The sequence below is a fragment of the Podarcis bocagei genome, assembly GCF_964188305.1.
Source record: "Podarcis bocagei genome assembly, chromosome: 13".
Classification (NCBI taxonomy): domain Eukaryota; kingdom Metazoa; phylum Chordata; class Lepidosauria; order Squamata; family Lacertidae; genus Podarcis; species Podarcis bocagei.
This window is the reverse complement of record NC_138138.1, coordinates 34740812-34766832: the sequence shown is the minus strand read 5'-3', so window position 1 is coordinate 34766832 and position 26021 is coordinate 34740812. Positions and strand designations below refer to the sequence as shown.

Below are 26021 nucleotides of genomic sequence, written 5' to 3'. Positions count from 1 at the left end.
CCAACCTACCTTACAAATATGCTGTGAGAGTAAAATGGGCAGGTGGGAGAACTATGTCTGTTACCTTGAACTCCTCAAAGGAAGAATTTTCTTTTTTCTTTTTAAATGTCATGAAAAAAAGAAACTGAATAAAATGAAATGGAGGATGGCAGAGGCTGAAGCTGATGATAATGTTTGTGTGTGTGATGCTCTCCCAGACTGAATAATCTACCAGTGGGCCAAAACCGTTTCAGGAAGTTCCTCTGCTGTACAGAAAAAATGTAAGGGTGTTGCTCACAACAAGCTGGCGGTTAGAGATATCAACTCCATAAACTACTAACTTTAATCTTTTCAGTCGTAATGAAGCTCCAACTGAGGCACCTTTCCTGTAGTAGTTTTTTTTCTTTTTCCATTTTTTAAATTTTATTTGCTTAATTCAAATAAACAAAAGAAAGATTCTTCATCATCCATTAATACAAAATTATAAAGCAAATCAACTAAAAGGGGAAAAAACTAATATAATAAAATAAAGAATATCTTCTTACTTTACCTATAACTTCCCATCCACTCCATTTTTCACATATTCATTATTAACTTATTGCCAAAACTTGTCAGATTGTAATGAAGCTCCAACTGAGGCACCTTTCCTGTAGTTATACGGCTAATCTAGAAGCAGAAGTGAGAAAAATCTACCCCAAAGCTATTCTATGATTGTTTTTTATATTGTCATTTTATGTTGTAAACCAACCTGGGATCTACAGAAAAAATACATACAGTGGTACCTTGGTTCTTGAACTTAATCCATTCTGGGAGTCCCAAAACCATTCGCAAACCAAGCCGCAGCTTCCAGTGGGCTGCAGGAGCTTCCTGCACTCAAGTGGAAGCCGTGTTGGACTTGGAAGCTTCTGAAAAACATTCGCAAACCGGAACAAGCAGCAGAGAAAGCCAATCGGGCACCTGGGGCGGCGCGTGTGCCCTGAGCCCAGGGGTGGGGGCAGCCACCCACAGGGCGAGGCGAGCCGGGGCAGGAAGTTCCATGGGGCCTCCAAGGAGTCTGCCTGCCTCCTCCCACTCAGCTGCCCTACAGCTGGACTGTTTGGGGCAGAGCGGAGCCTGCAGGCGCCCAAGCCACCACGTCACTCCCAGGAGAGACGCAGGCTCGGGCGTACTGCAGGCCCCGGGCTGAGTGCCGCCCGGCATTTTGTCACCCCCCTCAGTGGTGACACCCGGGGCAGACCTCCATCCCTGACTGGAACACTTCTGGGTTTGAGGCGTTCGGGAGCCAAAATGTATGAGTACCCAGGTGTTCGAGAACAAGGTATGACTGTACTACTGTAACAACAACAACAACAACTCTCTTCAGCTCTCTATATTGGACAAACAGGCCAAACCTTACGCCAAAGAATAAACGGACATAAATCTGACATCAAGAATCACAAAACAGAGAAACCAGTAGGAGAACACTTCAATCTCCCAGGACATTCTATACAAGATCTCAAAGTAACTGTTTTACTACAAAGGAATTTCAGAAATAGACTGGAAAGAGAAGCTGCTGAATTGCAACTCATTACCAAACTTAAAACCATGGAGAGACCTGGTTTGAACAAAGACATTGGATCCTTATCCCATTATACATGACTAAGCCATTTCTCACCTTCTCACCCCTTGCCTTTTCCTGTAAGACCTATTACAGTCGTTAAGAGTCGTCAACAGGCTCATCTCAGCTAACTGCCAATCTCCCATTCCCACCACCCTTCTGAGTAATACCCCTCCCCACCTTCTCACTATATAGAAGGGTCTGGCAACGTCTGTTTCAGTGTATCTGAAGAAGTGTGCATGCACACGAAAGCTCATACCAAGAACTAACTTAGTTGGTCTTTAAGGTGCTACTGGAAGGAATTTTTTTATTTTGACTATGGCAGACCAACACGGCTACCTATCTGTAACAACAACAACAACAACAACAACAACAACAACAACAACACAGTTTTAAAGGCCATAGATTGTTTAATTATCCAAAGGCCTGGGAGAAGAGGAAAGCTTTTGCCTGGAACCTAAAGATATATAACAAAGGCGCCAGGTAAGCCGCCCTGGGGAGAGCATTCCACAAGCAGGGAGCCACCACAGAGAAGGCACATTCTCAAGTTGAAACCCTCCGGCCCACTTTTGAAGGAGGCACACTTACCCAGCTTTGGGAAGGCAGTGCAAGGGCTGGGAAGGGGCACTCGAATGTTGAGGGTCTTAAGGGCTGCATGTGGCCCCCGTGCCTTTTATTTGACCAACCCTGCCTGTTTGGCCAAATGGTGGAACGGAGATAAGCATTGAACAATAGCAAATATTTTGTTTTGCAGCACAACTCCCATGAACACCAGCATTGGGGTAGATTGCCTAGAGGGCACCAGGTTGCAGAGACCCACCTAGATATAGGGAAAGACCTGAAAATGCCCTTGAACTAATGGAACAGTCATGCAAGCCTCTGCATTAAAAAGAGATGAGGAGAAACTGTGTCAGAGGCGAGGAAACAGATGGCAAAGATAAGCTAGGCACTTCTTTGTTTTGTTCTCTTGGTTTAAATGCTGCCTGGTGCAAAACTGGGCTTGCATGAATGTCTGAGAGAACCAGGTATGAGTGGGCAAGAGATGAGGGCAGAGGAAATCCTCCTTGGTAGTGGTTTAAATTCACAACATTTCTTCTGCTCAGTTTGCCAGCTTCTGAAATAAGATACCGGGCATCTTCTCCAAAGGATGCAGAAAACTCTTTGCCCCTGGATGTAAAGATCTGCATGTGCTCAGAGGCACTTATGCATCAGGTTATGTGACCTTTTCTTCCAGTGAAGAGAGCAGCTTCCCTGTACAAAAACCTGCACATGGAGGACTGTCCTAGAATTGTAGAGTTGGAAGGGACCCTGAGGATCATCTAGTCCAACCCCCTGCAATGCAAGAATATGCAGCTGTCAAACCAGCAACCTTGGCATTATCAGCACCACGCTCTAACCAACTGAGCCAGGAAGCCATTTCAAATATGAAAGCCCCTGGGAGCCCCTGCAATCAGTTTGCACCATCAAAAGTGGCACTTTATAATTAAATTCCAACCCTGTGCAAAAAATGACCAAAGGCACATTTATTGAACGTTAGAGAATTCACTGCACACACATTAACTCAGTGATCTTGCTCTTTAATTTCTTTAAAATTACTGTGGTTTCCTTCATTAGGTGGAAGAACGTTGGCATATTTCCTAATTGCTCTCTCTCTCTTGTGGATATTTACTAACAGTACATCATGCAGGCCTTCAAGACTTGTGCAACCTTCTCCTTGAGGGTTCCTTGAGGTGCCCGTTTCTTCAGATGTCTGATTTGGCCACAGCAGCATACGCCTTAGTTACATCCTGTTTGTATTACTGTAACCCACTCTGTGTGGGGCTGCCTTTCAAAAATGCTCAGAAACTTCAACTGGCTCAAAGAGCTGCAGCCAGTTTGTTGACTGGGGCTCATTATAGGGAGCATATGACTCCCCTGCTAAGGCGGTCTGCTTCTAAGCACAATTCAAAGTGCTGGTTATGACCTATAAAGCTGTACAAGGCTTAGATCCAAGCTATCTGAAAGACCATATTCTCTTATATGAACCTGCCTGGGTTCAGAGATTTTCAAGGGAAGTATTTTTCTTAGTCCTGCCACCCTCTCTGGCACGCTTGGTGGGGACATGGGAAGAGACCTTCTTGGTGACTTCTCCCAGATTTTGGATCTCCCTCCCTGGACAAGCTAGGCTGGCTCCCTCCTTGTTGACCTGCTGCTGACATGTGAATACCATTTTGTTCCCACAGGCTTTTGGGAATTGACAGCTTTTATGGAAAGGGCTGGTGCTGTGCTGTTCTTTATTGTAATTATTTGAATGTTTTAGATAGATTTAATATCTGTATATAGAATTAATCCTGTTGTTGTTGTTGTTTTGTTATTATTATTGTAATGATATTATTTCCTGAGTTTAAAGTGATTATAGTTTTTATCTGTAAGCCACATAAGTGCCAGCTCCCTGGGGCCCTGGGTGCCCGAGCACCCACAAAATCCCCCATGAAGGGGCCAGGCACCCACAAATTTCAGTGCCAGGGCCATGCACACTGCATGGCACCCATGGCCACAGGGCCAAGTTGGCACTCCTGGTTAGCCGCCTTGAGTCCTGTAAGGTGAAATGGTAGCGTAAAAATAAATACATTATTATAATAATAATTTGTCCTTTCAGGCCAGTCATCGTATGATTTTACCCATTCACTGCACATATGCAGAGTTTCTCTCCCTCTTTCTGCTTAGAGGTGCAAAATCTACACAGAAGGTCCTCAGCACTCTCCATACTCCCAAAAATATGCTCCAAATAATTGCACTGTTATATTGTAGGAGAACCAGGGGGCGAGGATGAAAGAGAGTGACATGCCTAAAGCCAACTAGCAAGTTTGTGACTGAGGGATTTTGGCTCCCTGCAATACAGCTCCATATCTTACAATCTGATCCAACCCGTGAATTGTACCATCAATTTATCCCCAGGTGACTGGGTTTGAAATTACAGTCTTAGTCAGACACAATTACACTACAGTGGCTCTGGTCATTAAACCTCAGTAGCAACAATAAAGGGTGTTGGCAGCCTTTAAGTTATTGGGCATTGTTGCTGAGTTAATCTCTCTGTTAGTATGGGAGGTATAAATAGCAGACTTTATCTGGGAAAGGAGGAAGGGAGGGATGGACCTCTACTCAGGGAGGAGGATGTTGTCTTCATGGAGGAAGGGAGGGAGGAACCAACCTCTACTTGGGGATGGAGATATTCTCTTCAGTGATGAAAAGGGAATAACTGAGCAAGAACAGGATTTTCACTACTTAAGGATATAAACACACAAGGAAGCTTCGTTATACCAAGTTAGGCAATGGATACATCTAGCTCATATTGATATCAACTAGCATCAGCTCTCCAAGGTCTCTGGCAGGGAATTTTTTCCAGCCCTGCTGGAGACTAAACTAGCCAAGTATCTTTTGCATATGGAACAACACACTATGTGTGTCTGAGGAGCTCTGATTTTGGAGTGAGGATCTACACCTACTTCCTCCCAGTCTTCAGTTTAATTTGAACCAGGGACACTTAAAGTGTTAAGCCCAGAACTGTTACCTTCACTGCCAGCACCTAACCTCACAGCATCCAAAGCAAGAACATCAGGCTGGATCCAGAGGTTAAGTTGGCTACACTTTTGTCCCAATGGAATATAAAGTCAAGCCATGGCCATAGATTTCAACAGGACTACAGAGTAGCTTGAACTTTCTTTGTATCCAACCCACAGTGTCTGTGAGCATTTACAAAGTGCCTCAATGAGTCAGTGTGTCTGGCTCTTAACCAGAAGGTTGGTGGTTCAAGCCCACCCAGGGATAGATGTGAACAGGATTCCTGATTTTGCGGGGGGTTGGACTAATTAATCCTTGAGGTACCTTCCAACTCTACAGATACTACTATGACCACTGACACACAGAAGACATGCATAGGACACCATATACTGGCCTTCCTATGCAAAAAGGCTGATAGAATACATTTTGTACAGGGGTAGAGCTAGAAATGTGTGCTTGAAGGTGGGCCCTGCCTTTCCTTGAGATAATACCCTTCATTATTCACTGGATTTCCATACCAACGTTGATACAAATATTACCGAGGCAGTTTACAGTAAAAATACAGCCCCCACAATAAAATATTTGAGGGGCCGGACCCTCACAAAGTTGGTGGGCATTCCCATTCAAATAGTGTGTGCGTGTGTGTGTGTGTGCACTGTGCCATGTGATCAGTTATGTGGAACGGGGCTTACCTGGGCCCCCACCATATTTTATTCAAGTTGGCACCCCTGGTGTAAAGGTATTTCTGATTAGAATGCTATAAAGGTATGTTTGATGAGAAATTGGCTCTCTTCCTCTTTTTACCCCTTAACTTAGCAACTTTTAGAAGTGACACATTTCAGGCAAATTGAACCAAGGAATTGGAGACTCAGGCACCAATGCTATAAGCACACTTAACAGGGCATGGATAGCCAATGTCTGATATGCCCTCCAGATATTTTAAACTATAACCCCCATCTGCCCCAGCCAGTATAAATTACTGGTCAGGAATTATTGGAATTGTAGGCACCAAGTTGTCTAACCCTGGACTAGGCGGTAAGGCAAAGAGAACAGGGCAACACGAAGCTTTCTTAACATTGCAGTAACACCGAAATGATCCCTAAACATTCACTTCGATGTTTTTATGCCCAATCCTGTCCCCAAGCCGTCCTCTCTCCTGCTTCGTATCAAAATGCACTCGAAAAGCATCTAGGGGGGAAGAAAACAAAACAAAACCTGCAGCTGTCAAAGGTGGAGCTGAAATCCCACTCGATCTTCAGGACGCGAAGTTTCCCAAGCAATGAAGGCAGAAAGACGAGGAGGCTAAATCTATCTTTAAAACACAAGCAAAAGAAGAAAGAAGCCCACGAGGAACGAGGGAGAAGGGACGGGAAGCTCTCTCTCCGTCAGCTGAGCATGACAATGCATGGCACAAGGATCAGCCTCCTGCATGACAGAGGAGGCAGGAAAAGGGGGCGGGGGCGGAAAGAAAAGCCCCTCACACAGGAGATTCTTCTGCGCGTGCACGCTCCTACCTGCTCCCGATCACGCTCCGCAGACCCCTCAACAATGCCTGCGGGCGAAGGCGTAAGAAGTGAAAGTAAAAACATCGTTGTTGCGCAAAGAACGCACAGCTACTTCCCCATTCTGGCGATGCTTCTGAGAAGGCAGGAGCGATTGGCCAATAGAAGGTGACTCCGGACTGTGCCTTTTGCGGGGGGGGGGGGAGAGAGAGAGAGACTTGGAGGAGAGAGACAGAGGGGCGGGGCAGCGAGAAGAAAGGATAAAGGGAAGATAAAGGAATTAGACAAGAAAAAGTGAGTCAAGTTGTTTTAACATTCTAAGGCAGGGCTTTGGCGGGGTGGGGACGGATGAATCAATCATGTCTGATTCTAGCCCCCTCTCCTCTCATGCACGCGCACACAACTCCTCCTGACACAGTCAACTTTCCCAGTTTCGCTCTCAATCCACCGTCCTTCCTGGTTTGTTTTAAAACTGCTTTGTATGTAATCTCTGCCCTCTCCGCAAAGATGGAGATCGTTGTTAAACTGAGCCACCCTATGATAAAAATCGAGTGTGGCAGGTGGATGGCCTGGGGCGCCATCGTCCCTCTCTGACTGCCCCTTTCCCTCCCATGAAATGGATTTTGGAATTCTGATACAAGTTCTTATCCTCATAGGAGCCAATTCCTAGGGCCCAAGGTCCCTTCGCCCCCCTCCCATAAAATTTTGGAGCCTTCTTCACCCACCCCAGTTGATGGGCATTACCATTAAAATGGTGTGCTTGTGCCACGTCTTGTGGGATGGAGTTTACCTGCGCCCCCCCCCAATATTTTCCTCAAGTTGGAATCCCTGCTTACCCGCCACCAGAAATTTAGTGAACCATTTTTTCCTTTCTTGTACATGCATGACAGATGAATATCTCTGGAACTTAGCTTTCTTTGAATAGTGGGATTTGGTTTTTTAAAGAATAATCACCTCTGTGTCTCAGTAAGAATACTGGGCTGTATCCAAGCAAATGTTTACTTAACACTCTTATTATTAACCTGGAGTTTGTTGAAATAGTTACAGTTTCGTTTCCTGAGTGCTTCTGAACCTATAGCAGCCACACACAACATCTGCAGTCTGGGTACATACATAGATAGATACAGATATATAATTGGGTGGGGGATGGTTGTGGATGCTTCCTGGTGAGATCAGGAAGCTCCAGGGGCAAGGAGTATGTAATTTTGCTCCACAGTTTGGCCTGAGCTTCAGTTTGGGAAATAGTGGTTGTGGTTGGGGTGTTTGAGAGAGTTACTGCAATTCCTTTATTGCCGATAATTTGATATTTACTAGCTTCTCACATTTTTACCAGGTAGTGAAAAAGTAGGTTCAGAATAGAATAGAATTGTTAATGTCTGGATAAGATATAAAGACTTTCTGGAGAGTAAAACCCCAAGGTGGCTATCACCTATGGAAGCGAAAGCTTTGAAAAAACTTAACATGGAGGCCAAATGGCCAAAATACTGGGAAATTCTAGAACAGGAAGGTGACAAATTGAAATTGCAGAGCTATGAGAAGCTTAAAGAGAAGGTGTGAGACTGGTTACACTATTTTCAAATAAGAGAGGTTTATAACTTGGATAAAAAAATTGGTTTCCAGGTGGAAAAATCAAAGTTAGAAACAGAACTGTTAGAACCCAATGCTAAGATACTATCAAGAATGTACAATCTGCTGTTGAAATGGAATACTGAGGAAGAAATGGTAAAATCTGCAATGATAAAATGGGCACAAGATATAGGATATAATATTATGTTTGCTGACTGGGAGAAGTTGTGGACCACCGGGAATAAATTTACGGCATGTAATGCCCTAAGAGAGAATACTATGAAAATGATGTACAGGTGGTACATGACTCCAGTCAAGCTTGTAAAAATATATCATTTGCCCGACAACAAATGTTGGAAATGTAAAGAAATTGAAGGTACATTCTTCCACCTTTGGTGGACGTGCCCAAGGATTAAGGTTTTCTGGGAGATGATCTATAATGAAATGAAAAAGGTATTTAAACATACTTTCCTGAAGAAACCAGAGGCCTTTCTCCTGGGCTTGGTTGGCCAATTGGTGCTAAAGAAGGATAGAACTTTCTTTATGTACGCTACAGCAGCAGCAAGAATTCTCAATGCAAAGCATTGGAAGACACAAGATCTACCCACTCTGGAAGAATGGCAAATGCAATTAATAGACTATATGGAAATGGCGGAAATGACTGGCAGAATCCGAGACCAGGGAGAAGAGTTGGTGGAAGAAGATTGGAGGAAATTTAAAACTTATTTACAGAAACATTGTAAAATTTTTGAATGCTGATGACATTGAAATGAATTGAAGGGGTTCTAGCAACAAGGTAAAATGCAAGATGGGATTGATAATAGATAAACTAATAGGATATGAATTTGCTGAACCAATTTTTAAAAGGGATACAAAAAAGGGAGGCGTGAGGAAGTCAGGAAAATAAGTTAACTAAAGATGAGAAATTTAAAAAGAGGGAGTTTTGTTTTCTTTTCTATGTGTTTCTTTTCTCTTCTTCTTTTTCGTGTTTAATGTCTGCATTTTTGTATTTTGTAATTTTGTATTTTTTTGTTTTTGTATTTTTCTGAACTTTTCTACTGATAAAACTTAATAAAATATTAATTAAAAAAACCAGAATATAATAGAATTGTATTGTGTTGGAAGGGACCACGAGCATCTAGTTCAACCTCCCCTTGCCTCCAAAAATATACTCTGTCACCAGTATATGCTCCCTGCTCACGTTTTCCTACCATTCAAGGAACAGTGTGAAACTCCTGTAATTTTACTTTAAAGTGTAGTGATCCACAAAGGAATTGTGGAGGCTTAGGGAATATGGCATGGGCAGAAAGAGTAAATCTACAGTTAGATTATCAAAAAAATTCACATATTGATTTAACTTAACCAGGGGAAATGAAACTAGTTGTGCAAGTGAGTTAACCCCGACATCTAGTGGCTGATGTAATGATTGCATATGTTGCAACATGAAAAAAGGCTTTAAAAATAAACAAAAATAAAACAAAGAAGAAAAATAAGCTTCAAAACAGATAAAAAGTACAATGAAAGAAGCAATGAAATTATTACCAAATCAGGCATCATTTTGGCAATTTACAGCTATTTCCAAAAGCACTTTTGCTCAGAGCCTTTTGTTCAGCTAATGCAGAGAGCCAACCTATAAGTAAAAGATATAAAAAGAAATCTAGTGTCTGACAATTGATAACACATATTTTTTTCTTTCATTGTACAGTTTTTGATGCCTGCTAACCAGACATATAATTTAACATGCAATATTATTATGTACATTTGTTTTAAAATATATTAGTTTCCAGTGCTTTTTCTTTGGGGAAAATGCTGCTGGTACTGTACTCACAATGAAGTTGTTACAGTGCCACACTTTTCACATTTCGGGGGAAGCACGATCGTTTTATATTTTTATAATTTTATTATGTTTACTTTTTAAAGTCTGTTTCAATGCACATTTTATACCACTATATGTACATTGTTTTTAGATATATTTTAATTAAGCAGTATATAAATTTTGTTATATAAGAATAAACATATTTTCTGGGATAGAGCACTTTGTGTGCCATCCCAGTAAAGTTGTATCTAGAACAGGGTCCCAAGTACAAAAGTGTGCAGCGTGGAATCTCTCTTATCTCACTGGTTCCACAAATTCATCTATGATGAGCCAGACATCTAATGATGTTAGCTATTAGATAATAGCATAATCTGAAAACAGAGAGTCATAAAACAGAGGTGGGGGACCTCAGGCCTAAGTGCCAAATGCAGCCCTCCTTACAACATCACTTCTCCCCCAGGCAATGCCTCACACCAGCCCTGCTTTGCACCTTCTTTGAGTGTTTTTGCCTGGTTGAAATGAGTCCTTGAACTTTCACAATGCCTCTTGCCTGCCTCAGTGGAGGACAGAGAAGGGTGTGTGTGTGTAGAAACTAGTCTACTGAGCCAAGGTAAAAATTACTTCCACTCTTGCCCGGCCTTTCACTCGTATGTGGCCCCTGGCAGGGTGCCCAGAAGGAAATGCCATCCTCAGGCTGAGAAATGTGCTCCACCCCTGCCATAAAGGTTTGCTTGAGCTTGGGGGAAAGTAAGATTAACAAAATAGGAACCTCCACATGCTTACCCTCGAACATTTCTCCAATGAAAATAGGGAAGTCCTGTAATAATAATAATAATAATAATAATAATAATAATAATAATAATAATAATAATAACTGCTGCTATTTTAGCCCCAGCTACTCTGGGTGGCTTCCAACATACAGTGGTACTTCTGGTTGCGAATGGAATTTGTTCCAGAGCCCTGTTCACAGCATGAGCAGAAAGCAACCCGCGTCTGCGTCTGTGCGGGTCGCGATTTGCCGCTTCTGCGCATGCATGTGGCATCATTTTGAGCATCTGCACATGCGCAAGCGGTGAAACCTGAAAAGACGTAACCTGAACCGAACGTAACAAGAGGTATGACTGCATATAAAAACACAATAAAACATTAAACATTTAAAAACTTCCCTATACAGGGCTCCCTTCAGATGTGTTCTAAAGGTTGTATAGTTACTTATATCCTTGGCTTGGGGTGGTTGCATAACTCTATACCCTCCAACATTTCTCTGGTGAAAATAGGGACGTCCTAAGGAAAAGCGGGACATTCCAGAATCAAATCAGAAACTGGGGTGGCTTCTGCAAATCCAGGACTGTCCATGGAAATTAGGAATGCTTGGAGGGTTTGCCCTCTAGCTTAGTCCTCCAAGGACTGAGGCAAGTGTACCCAGCTTTGTTCCCCTGTCCCCACTCTGCACGGACCTGCTGCAGGCTAGCAGGCCATGCGGAAGAAATAATAGTATATCACATTCACAGTTAGTTTCAAAGTCTGAGAGAGAGGTTAGGTCTGCTAAACTTCCAGAGGGAAAGAAAGCTTGGCCAATTCAGGCTGAGATAATAAGAATCAGCATATGATTCGGTTAATTTGTTTATTGCTCCTCTTAACAGTAAAAGATTGTTGTCCTCTGTCTGTAGGCAGTAATAAATAACTGCTGAATTTGGATAAATCTGCTGTTTCATGTTGTTTACCACAGAGAACATTGTGAAATTGTCTGATGCTGGGAAACCATCTGAGGCAAAACTACACTTTCATATCCCCATCACACTCTTCTCCATTTTGCTGCTGTGGAAAAACAACAACAACAACATTGGGCCATGTTGCAGAATTTTATGTGTGTATCTTCTGCTTCTAGGTTCAAAACAGAAGCATGTGATCCTATTGACTGTCTATGGGTGAAGAAAGGAGAGGCTATTGTCCACTCCTTCATAGCACCTACTTTGCCAAGCCTACACTGAACTTCGCTGAAGGCACATTTCTGTCCATGGTCCTCCATGCTTTACAGTGGCTTCTCTTCTATAAGCTTGATCAGCAAGCTGATGGCTGTTTTGCGTGTTCAGACCCAGAGACCTCCCTCCTAAATAAGGAGACATTTGACTCAAATTTTAGTTTTGGTTTTTGGCAGAATTTAGGCCACAACTTTATTGCTTACAGAAAAGTTAATGGTTGCATAGGCTCTACACCCTTACAGGTAGCGCTGACCCAGAGCTCTATCATAGGTCAGCCAAGGGTGAACACCTGAGGCAAGTGAAAGCCTGGGAACGGACTCTGTTCACTCCCCAGATGTTCCCCTGGACTCAGGCACGGGCACAACCCCTTCTCGAGGGTTGACCAAACCAAGTTGAGTCCCTGGATTCCTTTAATAGAATACCCTTCATATAGGGATGGTGAGACCATTCTCCCATCCCTATCACATGAACCAGTGCCTATCCACAACCTTACAAGTTGTGACAAATTGCTACACGGCAGGTGAAACCCAAATGGCAACAGCCAATCAACCAAGTGGGGAAAATTCCTGCCGTGGCCCTGTCCCAACGACAGACGACACATGACGGCATAGCAAGGTCAATCGCAAAATGCCCTAAAATTAGGGAGAGGTGGGTGGGTGTTCCGATGCATGAGCTGAAAGAGGAAGCTATGGGACATGTGCATAGGTCTATCTAGGTCCCTCGATCCATTTAGACAGCACCCATTGGCCAGATTAAACCCAGCAATGAGGGCCAGAGTGAGGTTCACGGCATGCAATGCCTTGAAAGAAAACATTATGAAAATGATATACAGGTGGTACATGACCCCAGTCAAGCTGGCAAAAATATATCATTTGCCTGATAATAAATGTTGAAAATGTAAAGGAACTGAAGGAACATTCTTTCACCTCTGGTGGACGTGCCCAAGGGTTAAGGCTTTCTGGGAAATGATTTATAATGAGTTAAAAAAGGTATTTAAGTATACCTTCCTTAAGAAACCAGAGGCCTTCCTTTTGGGCATTGTCCTCTGTCTGTAGGCAGTAATAAATAACTGCTGAATTTGGATAAATCTGCTGTTTCATGTTGTTTACCACAGAGAACATTGTGAAATTGTCTGATGCTGGGAAACCATCTGAGGCAAAACTACACTTTCATATCCCCATCACACTCTTCTCCATTTTGCTGCTGTGGAAAAACAACAACAACAACATTGGGCCATGTTGCAGAATTTTATGTGTGTATCTTCTGCTTCTAGGTTCAAAACAGAAGCATGTGATCCTACTGACTGTCTATGGGTGAAGAAAGGAGAGGCTATTGTCCACTCCTTCATAGCACCTACTTTGCCAAGCCTACACTGAACTTCGCTGAAGGCACATTTCTGTCCATGGTCCTCCATGCTTTACAGTGGCTTCTCTTCTATAAGCTTGATCAGCAAGCTGGTGGCTGTTTTGCGTGTTCAGACCCAGAGACCTCCCTCCTAAATAAGGAGACATTTGACTCAAATTTTAGTTTTGGTTTTTGGCAGAATTTAGGCCACAACTTTATTGCTTACAGAAAAGTTAATGGTTGCATAGGCTCTACACCCTTACAGGTAGCGCTGACCCAGAGCTCTATCATAGGTCAGCCAAGGGTAAACACCTGAGGCAAGTGAAAAGCCTGGGAACAGACTCTGTTCACTCCCCAGATGTTCCCCTGGACTCAGGCACGGGCACAACCCCTTCTCGGGGGTTGACCAAACCAAGTTAAGTCCCTGGATTCCTTTAATAGAATACCCTTCATATAGGGATGGTGAGACCATTCTCCCATCCCTATCACATGAACCAGTGCCTATGGGCAACCTTACAAGTTGTGACGAATTGCTACGCGGCAGGCGAAACCCAAATGGCAACAGCCAATCAGCCAAGTGGGGAAAATTCCTGCCGTGGCCCTGTCCCAACGACAGACGACACATGACGGCATAACAAGGTCAATCGCAAAATGCCCTAAAATTAGGGAGAGGTGGGTGGGTGTTCCAATGCGTGAGCCGAAAGAGGAAGCTATGGGACATGTGCATAGGTCTATCTAGGTCCCTCGATCCATTTAGACAGCACTCATTGGCCAGATTAAACCCAGCAATGAGGGACCTACCAATTGGGTGTTGTGGCTATTCAATAGACCCTCAGGCAGCAAAATGGCTTGGGTCACTTACATACTTATGCCCAAACATCCATACTTTCTTCCCCTGCCCTAAATCAGACAGCTAATTCCTGCTCTCTCTCCTGCCCTGTGCTGAGGGTCCTGTGCTGCCCTGTGCTGCGGGATTCAGGAGTCCTACCTGTTGGCGAGGTTTATGTCAAAGAAATAATCCCCAGTCAATAGCAACAGACAACTTCCTAGGGCTGTTGTGATGAGTCAGCATTACATCACAAAGTCCACTGAGGAGGCTAGGTTACAGTTCTAGCTATATTCTTCTATATTTCCTCTACGTGCTGAGCATTGCCTCTGTTGAGAGTCAGTCAAGTCAGGAGGTCCTTAAGCGGAAGATGTGTTGTCTTAGGATACAGGAGCTCATCATCTTCTCCATTCTGATTGGTAAGAGAATATTTCTGTCTCAGCACACCTGTTTTCAGAATGTGAAGCTGGGGGATGTGCAGGGATCCACAGAGCCATCTCTTCTTCTTTGCTTTCACTTTCCAGGCTCTCCCAAGGCAGATCTGAATTATTATTATTTGGGGGGGGGAGAGTATGTTGAAGGTTTAGGTTGAGAAATTCCACTACATTTGGTGATCCTACTGAATTATGTGGAAAGACCAGTGGGGTTAATAATAATAAATTCTGGGCAGCTTTCAACAGAACATTAAAAACAGAATAAAACTTCAAACATTAAAAACTTCCCTAAACAGGGCTGCCTTCAGATGTCTTCTAAAAGTTGGATAGTTGTTTATTACCTTGACATCTGACAGGAGGGTGTTCCACAGGGCGGGCGCCACTACCGAGAAGGCCCTCTGCCTGGTTCCCTGTAACCTCACTTTTCACAGTGAGGGAACAGTCAGAAGGCCCTCAGAGTTGGACCTCAGTGTCCAGGCTGAACGATGGGGGTGGAGATGCTCATTCAGGTATACTGGGCTGAGGCCAAATCATAAAGAACTAGCATCTTATATGCTGGCAGCAGCAAATACTCTTTGCAAGGACAGGGAGGCTGTCAGTTATATATCATCAATTAAAGAATGGCTTGATTTGCCTTAGTGGCCATATTCAACACATTTTCTTTAGCATAACTTTAGGATAAAATGGGATAACTTTACCAAATTCAGCAATAAAAATGGGTTACTATCAAACACATGCTATGTGTGTACGATATTTTAATAGTAATAAGGAAAAAAGCTGGGCTAACTGCCCTAATTTTTGTTACACAGAGAGATAAGTTATCATAATTGTGTTATCAAACAGGTTAGATAATGTAGAATTACCTTCATATTTTCATCCACGTGCTTTGACTGAACATTTTGTTAAATCATATATAAATTGTATTTCATACGTCCAATTCTGTTATCTTAATAAAGAAAGTAAATGAGAAGTTTCTTGGATTGGCAGAGACATGGAAGGTGTGTGTAATGTGATCTGAAGGTTTGCCTATTTCATTTGCTGCTGTGCTAGGGACTTTCCCATTTCACTTGATGTACTGTTAATTTCCTTGTTTAAAACAAAAAATGCTATTCCTCCAAAGAGGTCAGAATGACATGTATGATTTTCCCCATCCTGTGAGATAGGTTAGGCTGAAAGATGGCACCAACCAGGGGTGCCAACTTGAAAAAAATATTGAGGGGCACAGACTCTGCAGCAGTTTCACAGCAACTGCCCGGTCCTTCTATAGCAAGCATTCCTCCTTCCCTGACAGCGAGGCCACAAAGAGCCTTGCACATTGCTGAACAATGGGCCAGAAAAGCCGGGGGGGGGGAGGGGTCCCTTCTTCTCACCTTAGTTTACATCTGCTTGTGAGGAGTCTGGAGGAAGAGGGCTAGAGAGCAAAGGCGGGGCATTGTGTCTCGAGTCTTCATTCTTTTTTCTTTTTTTTTGTTAGATCATTTATTCATTTTCAATAACAATCTTCCAATTAATGACAAATCAAATCAGTCCAAATTACAATAATAACAATACACCAATTATATATTCCAATTATAAATTTTTTCTTGGGACTTCCCATGTTCCAGATGTCTGAAGATAATCATCCTCATTCATGTCTCTGCATTTTCGGTATTTTTCAAATTCAAAACTAATATTATCCATCCTTCTTCTCAGTCTTATCAGCCGTTGTTTCTGTGGCTCACATCTTGTAGCAAAGTTTTCGTGTAGTTAACCCACAAGAGGCATTTTTTTAATCATCTTATTCTCTGTCCAATAATTTGGTATTCAGTCTTCTTATCTCTCCTTTGTTCGTCGAGTTCTCATTCAAGGCACCGGGCTTCATTACAAAGGAAAGTTTATAAATAGCAAGTCAACAAATTCTCTCTGATGTCTCTTAATGACCTGATATACGTATATGTCTGCATATATTGCTGTATTGTGGGGCGTGCTTCCCAGCTGTATCCTCCAAGTACAAAAGGACCACCCCCCAGCTCCTCCGGGCCCTAGAAGAACTGGCAGGGATCTAGCGCTCTCCGTCCTTCTGTCCACAATCATGTATAAAAATAATCCATACAAGCAGATACAGTGGTGCCTCTGGTTTCATATGCTTCAGGTTACATATGCTTTTGTTACAGACTCCGTTAACCCAGAAATATTACCTCAGGTTAAGAACTTTGCTTCAGGGTGAGAACAGAAATCGTGCAGTGGCAGCACAGTGGCAGCAAGAGGCCCCATTAGCTAAAGTAGTGCTTCAGGTTAAGAACAGTTTCAGGTTAAGAGCAGACCTCCAGAACGAATTAAGTTCTTAACCCAAGGTACCACTGTATATTTTAGAACCCCAAGTCCAAAGGAGCTCTTTTCCATAAGAATTCCTTTCTTTTGTAGCTGCGCAATAATAATCACAATTTTGTTTCCATCTTCAGCCCGAGTTGCCATATCTGATCTTGTTTTGCCAACTTCTCAGAGTTTTCCATTGAGGGCTGTGTATCATGCATTCAATTATAATTTTCGTCTCTTATGTTTGGTTTAAGTAATTAAATTCTTTCCGGCTGAGCTTCGCTAAATCATGATGTAATATAGCATATACGAAAAGATAGTGGTTGCTCACCTCCTTAATCCATGTTTCAAGATGAGAGTCTGTTTAAAGTCCGAAATTCAACATCTAACAACTGTATAATTTAGCAGTTTTTTTCTTTTTTCTCCTGGATCTAGAACATGACTGTTTCCACCCCCCCCATCTTATAATTATGAAAAATGGGTGTCTGTTGCGTGTTTGAGTGGCTCTGGAGAGTGCCAGCCGTGCCGTTCTCTTAGACCCAGCGTCCCTGCAGCTCACACCTTGATGCAAGCAGACAGATCACAGACGATTTGTAGGTCTATGAGACAGTCCTCCCCCACCCTGGGGAGTCTGCCAGGGCTAATTACACCCATATCAACCCTGAATTACTAGCACGGCTAAGGTCCGTTCATGTGGGAGACAGCCATTTCCCACAGCAAGAGTTCTAGTCTTCATTCTGACCTGGAGATGGACCCGCATGCCTGACAGCCCCAACACTTACACATCATCAGAAAGAGGAAATGTGTTGTCAAAAAGAGTATAAGTGAGGATATATATTTGCCCAAATTTTGCATATGCTAATTTATGTGAATTAATGCAAATATATAAATAATTACCTCAAGCAGAAATACAATACATCAAATCATAGTGGGGGTGGCTGCGACTAGGCGGCCTGTGTCTGCTGTCCAGGTGCTGAGCCTTCCTGGCCTATTCCAAGGCCCCTGCTCTCCCTTCTCATTATTCTTTATCTTTAAACTGGCCTATGATCAGATAATGTCCTTTATATAGAGGATACTTTCTGACAGCCAAGAGGATAGCTCAGTCGGTAGAGTGTGAGACTCTTAATCTCAGATCAGGGTCATGGGTTTGAGCCCCATGTTGGGCAAAATATTCATAGATTGAGGAGTTGGACCAAATTATCCTTGTGGTCCCTCCCAACTCTACAACTCTATAATTCAAACACAGATCCGTTCTTTGTAAAGTGGGACACATAGACTTCTCTATGTAAAGGAGGACCTGAGACCATAGAGGGAAGCGGTAACTCAGACTAGACAATACTGAGCTAAATATTCCAGTGATCCTATTCAATATAAAACAGCTCCTTTGCATACAGCCACTCTCTCATTATAACCATTTGTGGCTAAAAATGATGAAAAGTTGTGGCTTCTAATAATTTTTTCCTCCCTTGTCTTTGCAGGTATTAGAGAAGCTGAGCCATCACCAGGTGAGTAACAACTTCTTTGATGGGATTTGTCTTTGGGGGGGGGGATCTCCTTTCCAATATGCTCACCAGCCCAACTTGCTCTCTCCACAGCCTGTGGCCAACTGGTCCCCTCTGCCCGCATTATAGGTGGTGAGGAGGCTGAGGTGGGTGCATGGCCATGGCAGGCCAGCTTGCAGATGTTCGACTCACACCAATGCGGGGGAACCCTCATCGCCTCACGCTGGGTACTCACAGCTGCACATTGCTTTAGCAGGTGAGAAGAGAGCCCCCAAACTTCTCTATCTTCTTAGGGAAACCTGGAGACCTTGTTCCCATCTTTTTTAATTTTTTACCTGTAAAATGATGCTCCCCTTTCAGACAATCCAGGCATTCTGGTAGCCATCTTCTCTCATTTCCTCACCAAGGTGGTTGTCATTTGCTGTATATTAGGGTTGCAAAACCTCAGGTCTGAGGGGCCAAATGCAACCCTCCTTTCCTCTTTATCAGACCCCTCAGGAGTCTCCCAGGCCATGCCCTCTCCCCTTCATTATGCCCCACTTGCTAATCCTACTCATCCTCATTCTGGTTAGAATGTGCCATTGAAGGTGTCTTCCCCTTTTTCCTTTCTCACAGGACTCTGAAAGTATTTTTACTCATCTGCTCTCATTTCTTTCACACTTTTGTACCCTATTGCCCCCCCAAATTGACAGTTTCCTTGAAACCAGAGGTCTGAATACTCTACTGCACTCTCTCCTCTTGTGTTTTATTAGCCAGCATCTTTGTCTATAGTATTACAGATCCTTCCTTGTTTGTCGTCATATTGGGAGCCCACAATCTCTCATACCCTGGACCTGAAGCTGTGTCAGTTCTTGTGAAGCAAATCATCATCCACTCTGACTTCTTGGGATACAGGGATGGCAATGATATTGCGCTTATGGAACTGGAAGGCCCTGTCAACTTCACCCACCGCATCCAGCCTGCCTGCATCCCAGGACCTTCCATCTCCTTCCTTCCCAGGTTGGGGTGTTGGGTCGCAGGCTGGGGAAACATCCAATCGGGAGGTGAGGAAGTCAGGGCTGGCTACACATTTGACGGGGCCCTGGGAGGGCCCCTCTGCTGTGCCTCTCTCTCCCGTGTTGCTGGAAAATCTTTGCCTGGAAATGACTGGTGAGCAGCAAAAGTACTACCACCACTTTTATTTTCCATAATGCTCTGAAATTTTGGGATATTAAAAAGGCAGCTAGACCCAGTCACCTGACGCTGCTCAAGGCACTGGACCGGGAAAAACCTTTCCAAAGGAAACCCAGGACACAAATCAGTAATGGGCTTTTCGAGGGTGCCAGAATCCAAGCTACTCAAGGCTGCCACCTGCCAGCATCAGATTTGTTAGCAGTAAATCAGAGTTCCTATTTACCTAGGATAGTTCCTGCTTACCTAGGATAGTCCCTGGCAAATCACTATGTTTGATGTTTGCCTCTGGGGGCGGGCCATTTGTATGGGGTGTGTGTGCTTTTAATAAAGAATGAAATCTTAGGGAGAACGTGTATTCCATCCTCTGTGTTAGTAAAATGGTGGTTAAAATGGAAACACTCAAGGTCACTTTGTCAACTCATTAGAGTTTAGAAGCCAGAAAGGCCCGTTTCAAAAAGTGCAAAGCAGGTTTCAGGAATGAGGCTTTGCTCAAAGTACGCCTTGGACAAATTTGCATTATCTCCCACCTCTCTCTCTTTCTCTCTCTCTCCCAGTCCCACTACCTGAGCCAGAGCTCCTACAGGAAGTGCTGCTTCCGCTGATGGATACAGCTACCTGTGAGGCACTTTACAGTGACTATAAAGATGAAAAAACTCCAAGTACTAGTGTAATCAAGGATGACATGATGTGTGCAGGATACATGGAAGGGAAAAGGGATGCCTGCCAGGTACAATGTATTCATTTATGACATTTTTATCCTACCTTTCCTCTAATTAGCTCAACCTTCTGCCCTCCTGAAACACATTTCATCCTTACAACAGCTTAGACTGAGAGAGACACTTGCCCACCTTTCATGGCTAAAGAGAAATTTAATTGGATGCTTACTTCTTCCTGGGTGGGGGCCTGTTGCAGCCTCTCACACTCAGTCACCGTTGGGGGCATTTCCCACTGAGTTCCCACTGGCTGTTGCATCTCAAATTGGCCAATCAACGGCCTCTTTTGGGGGTGTACCTCGCAGGCTGAGAGAGCATTGGCTGCACACATGCCCTCACAACCAGTGAGACATAAAAGCCGGGAGTGCTGCCCTGTCTAAGCACTTCCTGAAGCTAGTGTGACACTGGTGTAATGACTATCAGTGGCACAGTTAGGTAATTTTGAAACTGGACTTAATTGTCTTGTGTCTCTCTTCCTTAGATGGCAATGATATTGCTTTACTTCCTCTGATATTACTTTCTCTGAATACCAGTTACTGGGAAACATAGATGGGGCATACAGTTGGCCTCTGTGAGAACAGAGTGCTGGACTACATTGGTATTCGGCCTGATCCAGCCATGTTCTTAGGAAGATCCTGTCAGATCACACCAAAGATGCACCTAGTCTAGCAATCTTGTTCTCACCATGGCTAACCAAATGCCTGTGAGAAACCCACAGGCAGGACTCTCACCACTTTTCATGAGCAGCAAGTGATATTTAGGGGCATATCACCTCCTCTGGAGGTAGGATATAGTCATCATGTCTAGCAACTATTGATAGTTATTCTCTGAAAACTTGTCTAAAATCAATGTCTGTGCCCATCAGAATGGTGCTATATATTTCAATAGATAATTGCAAATGGGTGATTGGCAACAGGTTTTAATTTAAATGGTAATCGTCAATTCAGATTAAATGGGAATGAAAATAGAGGCTGGAATTTTCATAACGACATTGTGTGGCTGCTGAGAAAAACTTGCATACATGAGGCACACCAATACAGCACCCTCATTGAAGCACCCTATATCTTGCAGAGAACTCCATAATGTGTGCATTGTTTTAAAAAACAAAACAAAAAACAACAACACCCTTCTGGCCCTCCAGTTGTTGATGGACTACAATTTATGTCATCCTTGACCCATGGCAATGATGGCTGGGGCTAATGGGAGCTGGCATCCATCATCATGTGGAAGGCCACAAGTTCCTAATTACTGTATTAGTCCTTCCTGGGCTGGCCTTCCTTGCCAGACTTCTGCTAGAAATATCCACCCAGCTTTTGGTTCCTGGAGGCAAATATCTAAGACACTATTGGAGCAAGGATCTTCATAGTCTCTTGTCCCTTCTTGGTTATCCTAATGCACCAGAACAGTTTAGCACGGAAGAGTAAAAAGTATGCCCATAATGGTTGACCTCACCAATGGTTGACCTCACCACTGATGAGTTGACACATCTACAGTTTGCATCTTTCAGTCCTATTTTGTACAGTAATCAAGCTACTGAAAGAAGAGCAGGACTAGTAGTGCTCTTAAAGTAAAAGGGAAATAAATTACATCAGAAGAAGCCAGCATGCTGCCTCTATATATTATTGTACCACCACCATTGTCCAACAACATCTGGAGGGCATCACAGTGTTTATCACCCATGTATTGCAATATAAGCTTTGTAGCTGGGCACAGCTGGCCATGTCTAACAGCACCTTCTCAAAATCTTTTTTTTTTAATGACCAGCAACATAGAAACAAAATAGGAAACACATAAAAAATCCAAATGCATATGATAGAGTAGAATGGGGGTGGGGTGGGAGAACAGGGTAGAAAAAAAATAGCATAGAGTAAAATAGGTAAAGGTAAAGAGACCCCTGATCATTAGGTCCAGTTGTGACCGACTCTGGGGTTGTGACGCTCATCTCGCTTTATTGGCCGAGGGAGCCGGCGTACAGTTTCCGGGTCATGTGGCCAGCATGACTAAGCCACTTCTGGCGAACCAGAGCAGCGCACGGAAACGCCGTTTACCTTCCTGCCAGAGCTGTACCTATTTATCTGCTAGGTTGGCAAGAGAGAGTAAAATAAGCAACTTAAAAACTTAGAATCCTGTCACAAACTCCAAAGAGGAAAATTACAAAATGTCTAGAATCAGTTCCTGGTAGGTTTTGCTTGCTGCAGCACAGTGCTTGGCCACACAGAGAGTGAGAGATGCATGTTGATCCAGAAGGAGCTAAAGGATGTAAAATGCATCTGATCATCCTGGCAGATTTGATAAGAAAGGTTCAATAGACATTGTGAACCATTCACAATAAAAGGAGCCATACAGGAGGACATGAGTCACTAATCTGATCTCTCCGGAGTCATGGGAGCACTTCCGCTTGTGGGAGGGGGTGCTTGTGGTGTTTTTTTCATCTCCAGGGCTTCTGCAGAGAGGACATTTAGCACTTCCTGCATAAGATGCAGGTGGTGGCAGTGGTGGGATTGGGGATATGTGTTCCTGGTGGATAACCATTTATTCCTTTATTTTTCTTTACAGGGGGACTCAGGAGGACCATTGATTTGCCCGTGGGGTGGGGCTTGGCTTGTGGCTGGTGTGGTGAGCTGGGGGGATATTTGTGGTGCCCCTAAGCGTCCTGGTGTCTATACCCGGGTCAGCGCCCACAGCAGTTGGATATTGAGACATGCCCCAGAAGTGACTGCCAATTTCATCAATGGTGCCTCAAGCAGGGGTTGTGCCCAGTTTCTGGTACTAATAGTGCTACACTGCCTTCATTAACTACCAACAGTGCAGGGTCAGGATTGCTATAGCTTCTTTGCTGTGACCAATACCTGGCAAAGGTGACCGGGAAAGCATTTTTGGATATATGAAATACCTGGAGTTCTGGGAAACATCATAAAACAATGGTACCTCATCTATGTTACAGAAGAGAGTTATCCTATAGACTTTCTGTCAGCTTTACATTGTATTAAATCTAACCTTAATTTATTTGAATGATTTGCCACCAAGCGAGTGGCAGGTGTCTCTAACTTTGGTCCAAGTTACCCCACAAAGTAGCAAACCTTCAATCCATTCAATTTAAAATTTGCTAGTTTCAACTTCTCAACAACAGTTAGGAACTGTGTCATGTGACTGTTACAGTTCTTCCTGTAGTAAAGTTCAATTTGAATAGTTCCCACATCCAAGCTTGATGAGAAGTCTTACTTGTAAATGCAAAGGCTCTCTGTAAACTCATCTGAGTGGCTGTGTCACAATTGTTGGTCTGAGCCAGTTAGGAGTGTGAAAGACTAATAAAAGACACTGCTATATCATTTAGATGTCCCCATATGCTTATTGATGCTGCAACATCTGTAGGCTTCTCATGTTTGATCCAAGAAATGGCCCCTTCTTATTCTCAGAGTGACTTCCAATCTTCTCGTCCATTAGGTAAAGTTACTCGCTGTGAGTCTAAGCCATGGGTAGGCAAACTAAGGCCTGGGGGCCAGATCTGGCCCAATCGCCTTCTAAATCCGGCCCACGGACAGTCGGGGAATCAGTGTGTTTTTACATGAGTAGAATGTGCCCTTTTATTTAAAATGCATCTCTGGGTTATTTGTGGGGCATAGGAATTCGTTCATTTATTTATTTTTCAAAATATAGTTCCACCCCCTCAAGGTCCGAGGGACAGTGAAATGGCCCCCTGCTGAAAAAGTTTGCTGACCCCTGGTCTAAGCAGTCTGGGACTATGCGCAACAGTAGGATTTTGGAAATATATTGTAAACACACACACATACCAAAAAGAAATGAAATAATGGCAGACAAAATGCCAAATATTAAGATTGTTCTCAAACCTGGAAAGAAATAAAGGTCTAAAAAATAAAAAGTGGCTCAACTGAAAGTTTACTTTGTGTTGTCTGACTGCACATATGTTGCCAGAACCAACATGGTACAAGACATAGATTCAAGACACATACCGGTATTTTCATGGAATCTTTACCCAGGACACCTTCAGATGAGAGAGCACTTCTATGCACAAATAGATGATTAGTGATTTCAGCTGCAATTCTAGCCCCATTTAGCAGGGTGTGAATGAGATTAAATTAAATGAGACTCAATGGTCATTTGGGACAGATGATCAGGCATGTTTAGCACCTGTGATTATTGTCTCTAAGGCAAATTTTCATCTCATTTAAGTGGAAGGGGAAATGTCTGCTCAGATGTAACAAGGGATTTTATTCAGCATTTCCACAGGTAACCCCTGACTTTCAACTGGTTATTACCTTCCCCTTTAATTATCATGAGGACTGCAATTAATGCTGCTGCTTTAAAAAACACCATGTGAAATTGCAGTTGCCAAAAGTAGCAGGGAAAGGAGTGATATAAATATATCACTTAGCATTTGGTGCTGGGGCTAGGAAAAGAATAGACAGGACACTTCCAGTTTGATCTCTGATGCTTTGCCTTTTATTTTAAATTCAAACCTTCAAAGATGGCAATAGTTGTATCAAAATGGTACTGAAAATGGTGAATATTGTTTTCTTGATTCTGTTACTGCTTCCTCATATGGCATGCAAGGAACATATTGTCAGATGCATGGTTCAAGATCCACACCCTCCGCTTCATGAATATCATCAGTCAGGTGACCTCTTTATTGGTGGAATTGCTTCTCACAGCTTCATTGTCTCCAATTTCATCCCCTTCAAAAAAGTACCCCCACAGGCATCCTATGAAGAGCTTATGTAAGGCGATTTGTTTCTCTCTCTTGTATTGCGTCTTGGAAACTGTCATTGGTGCATCTGATTGGGTCTTCTTTTTTCAAAAAGCAAAGCAGCTAAAAGAGTGTCAAAATTAAATGACTTCATAACTGGAATTTAAGCTCCTCCCACATCTCCTTCTGCTTCTCCCCAGTTTTCTTCATGATTACATTGTCCCATCTCATGTCTTTGTCTATGTCTCATATTCTGCTATCCTTGATGTCTTCCTCCTCCTCTTCTTCTTCTTCTTCTTCTTCTTCTTCTTCTTCTTCTCAATGTCGTTTTGAAAGTGCAGGGAAGGTGTATTTGTTATTGTATTATAAGTGAACATGTGAAATAACTCCTGATATTTCCAGTAATACAGAAAGTGGTTCTCATTCTAGTGTGTTGCCTAAGAATTATCAGCATATCCTGGCTTTGGCATTTGCAGTCAAGGAGATCAATGAAAACCCTCAGATGTTACTCAATGTCACCTTGGGCTTCTACATATATGACAGTTATTTCACTATAAAATGGACCTACCATGCAACTTTGCTACTTATACAAACATTGGAGAAGTTTGTTCCCAATTATAAATGTAATATTGCATATAACCTGATTGCGATCATAGGGGGATTGGACCGCCTAACCTCCCTTCATGTGGCAACTGTTGTGGATACTTATAAGATCCCACAGGTAGGATGTATGTGTGTTGGTCTCTGTGTGTGCTGAATATAGGATTTTAACTGTTTTGAAAGAGATGGGGTAGGAAGAAGAAAGAGGCAGAGATGCATGCTGAGATGGGCATTCTTTTTGAGTGAGCATCAAATCTTCCCTAAGAAATACAGCCACGTGGGTTATTCATAAATCAGAAACAAGACAATGTAAACCCTTCCTCATAAGTACTTCTTCTCTCACTGTTCTTGTAATAATAATAAAAATACCAACACATAGTTTGAACAAACTAATACCTGGTGACAATGCATATGAAAATGTGACAAGAATAAACGATGTTCTAATGA

The 26021-nt window shown here is 43.1% G+C and overlaps 2 protein-coding genes across 7 annotated transcripts in view; one reads left to right on the top strand and one right to left on the bottom strand.

Annotated features, from left to right (window-relative positions):
* The window catches only part of RNF112 (ring finger protein 112), a 24533-nt gene extending 17706 nt beyond the window's left edge, over positions 1-6827 (bottom strand). Inside the window, exons 1-2 of one of the 3 annotated variants that reach the window (XM_081167497.1) lie at positions 6631-6757; positions 10-97 (exon numbers count right to left, since the gene is read on the bottom strand). The gene's annotated coding sequence lies outside the window, so the exon portion shown is untranslated. Of the gene's footprint in view, positions 1-9; positions 98-6630 lie in introns of all 3 variants that reach the window. The other 2 variants (XM_081167498.1, XM_081167496.1) reach the window with 2 other exon arrangements.
* On the top strand, positions 6656-26021 carry LOC308571897 (serine protease 27-like). 4 transcript variants are annotated; one of them, XM_081167534.1, is made up of 6 exons: positions 6656-6786; positions 18360-18386; positions 18477-18639; positions 19155-19426; positions 20111-20283; positions 22826-26021. In XM_081167534.1, the coding sequence occupies exons 3-6, from the start codon at positions 18563-18565 to the stop codon at positions 23063-23065; spliced, it is 762 nt and encodes a 253-aa protein (XP_081023660.1). In that variant the 5' UTR covers positions 6656-6786; positions 18360-18386; positions 18477-18562; the 3' UTR covers positions 23066-26021. The 4 variants fall into 4 exon arrangements, with proteins under 4 accessions (XP_081023660.1, XP_081023659.1, XP_081023661.1 ...); XM_081167533.1 differs by lacking the exon at positions 6656-6786 and adding an exon at positions 6830-6912; XM_081167535.1 differs by lacking the exon at positions 6656-6786 and adding an exon at positions 10947-11115.

Excerpts from the sequence above, each read along its gene's own strand:
- LOC308571897 (XM_081167532.1), top strand. The coding sequence starts at position 14,523 with ATGTGTTGTCTTAGGATACAGGAGCTCATCATCTTCTCCATTCTGATT. Across the intron at positions 18,640-19,154 it reads GCTGCACATTGCTTTAGCAG|TATTACAGATCCTTCCTTGT; the intron begins GTGAGAAGAGAG and ends CTTTGTCTATAG. Across the intron at positions 20,284-22,825 it reads GGAAAAGGGATGCCTGCCAG|GGGGACTCAGGAGGACCATT; the intron begins GTACAATGTATT and ends TTTTCTTTACAG.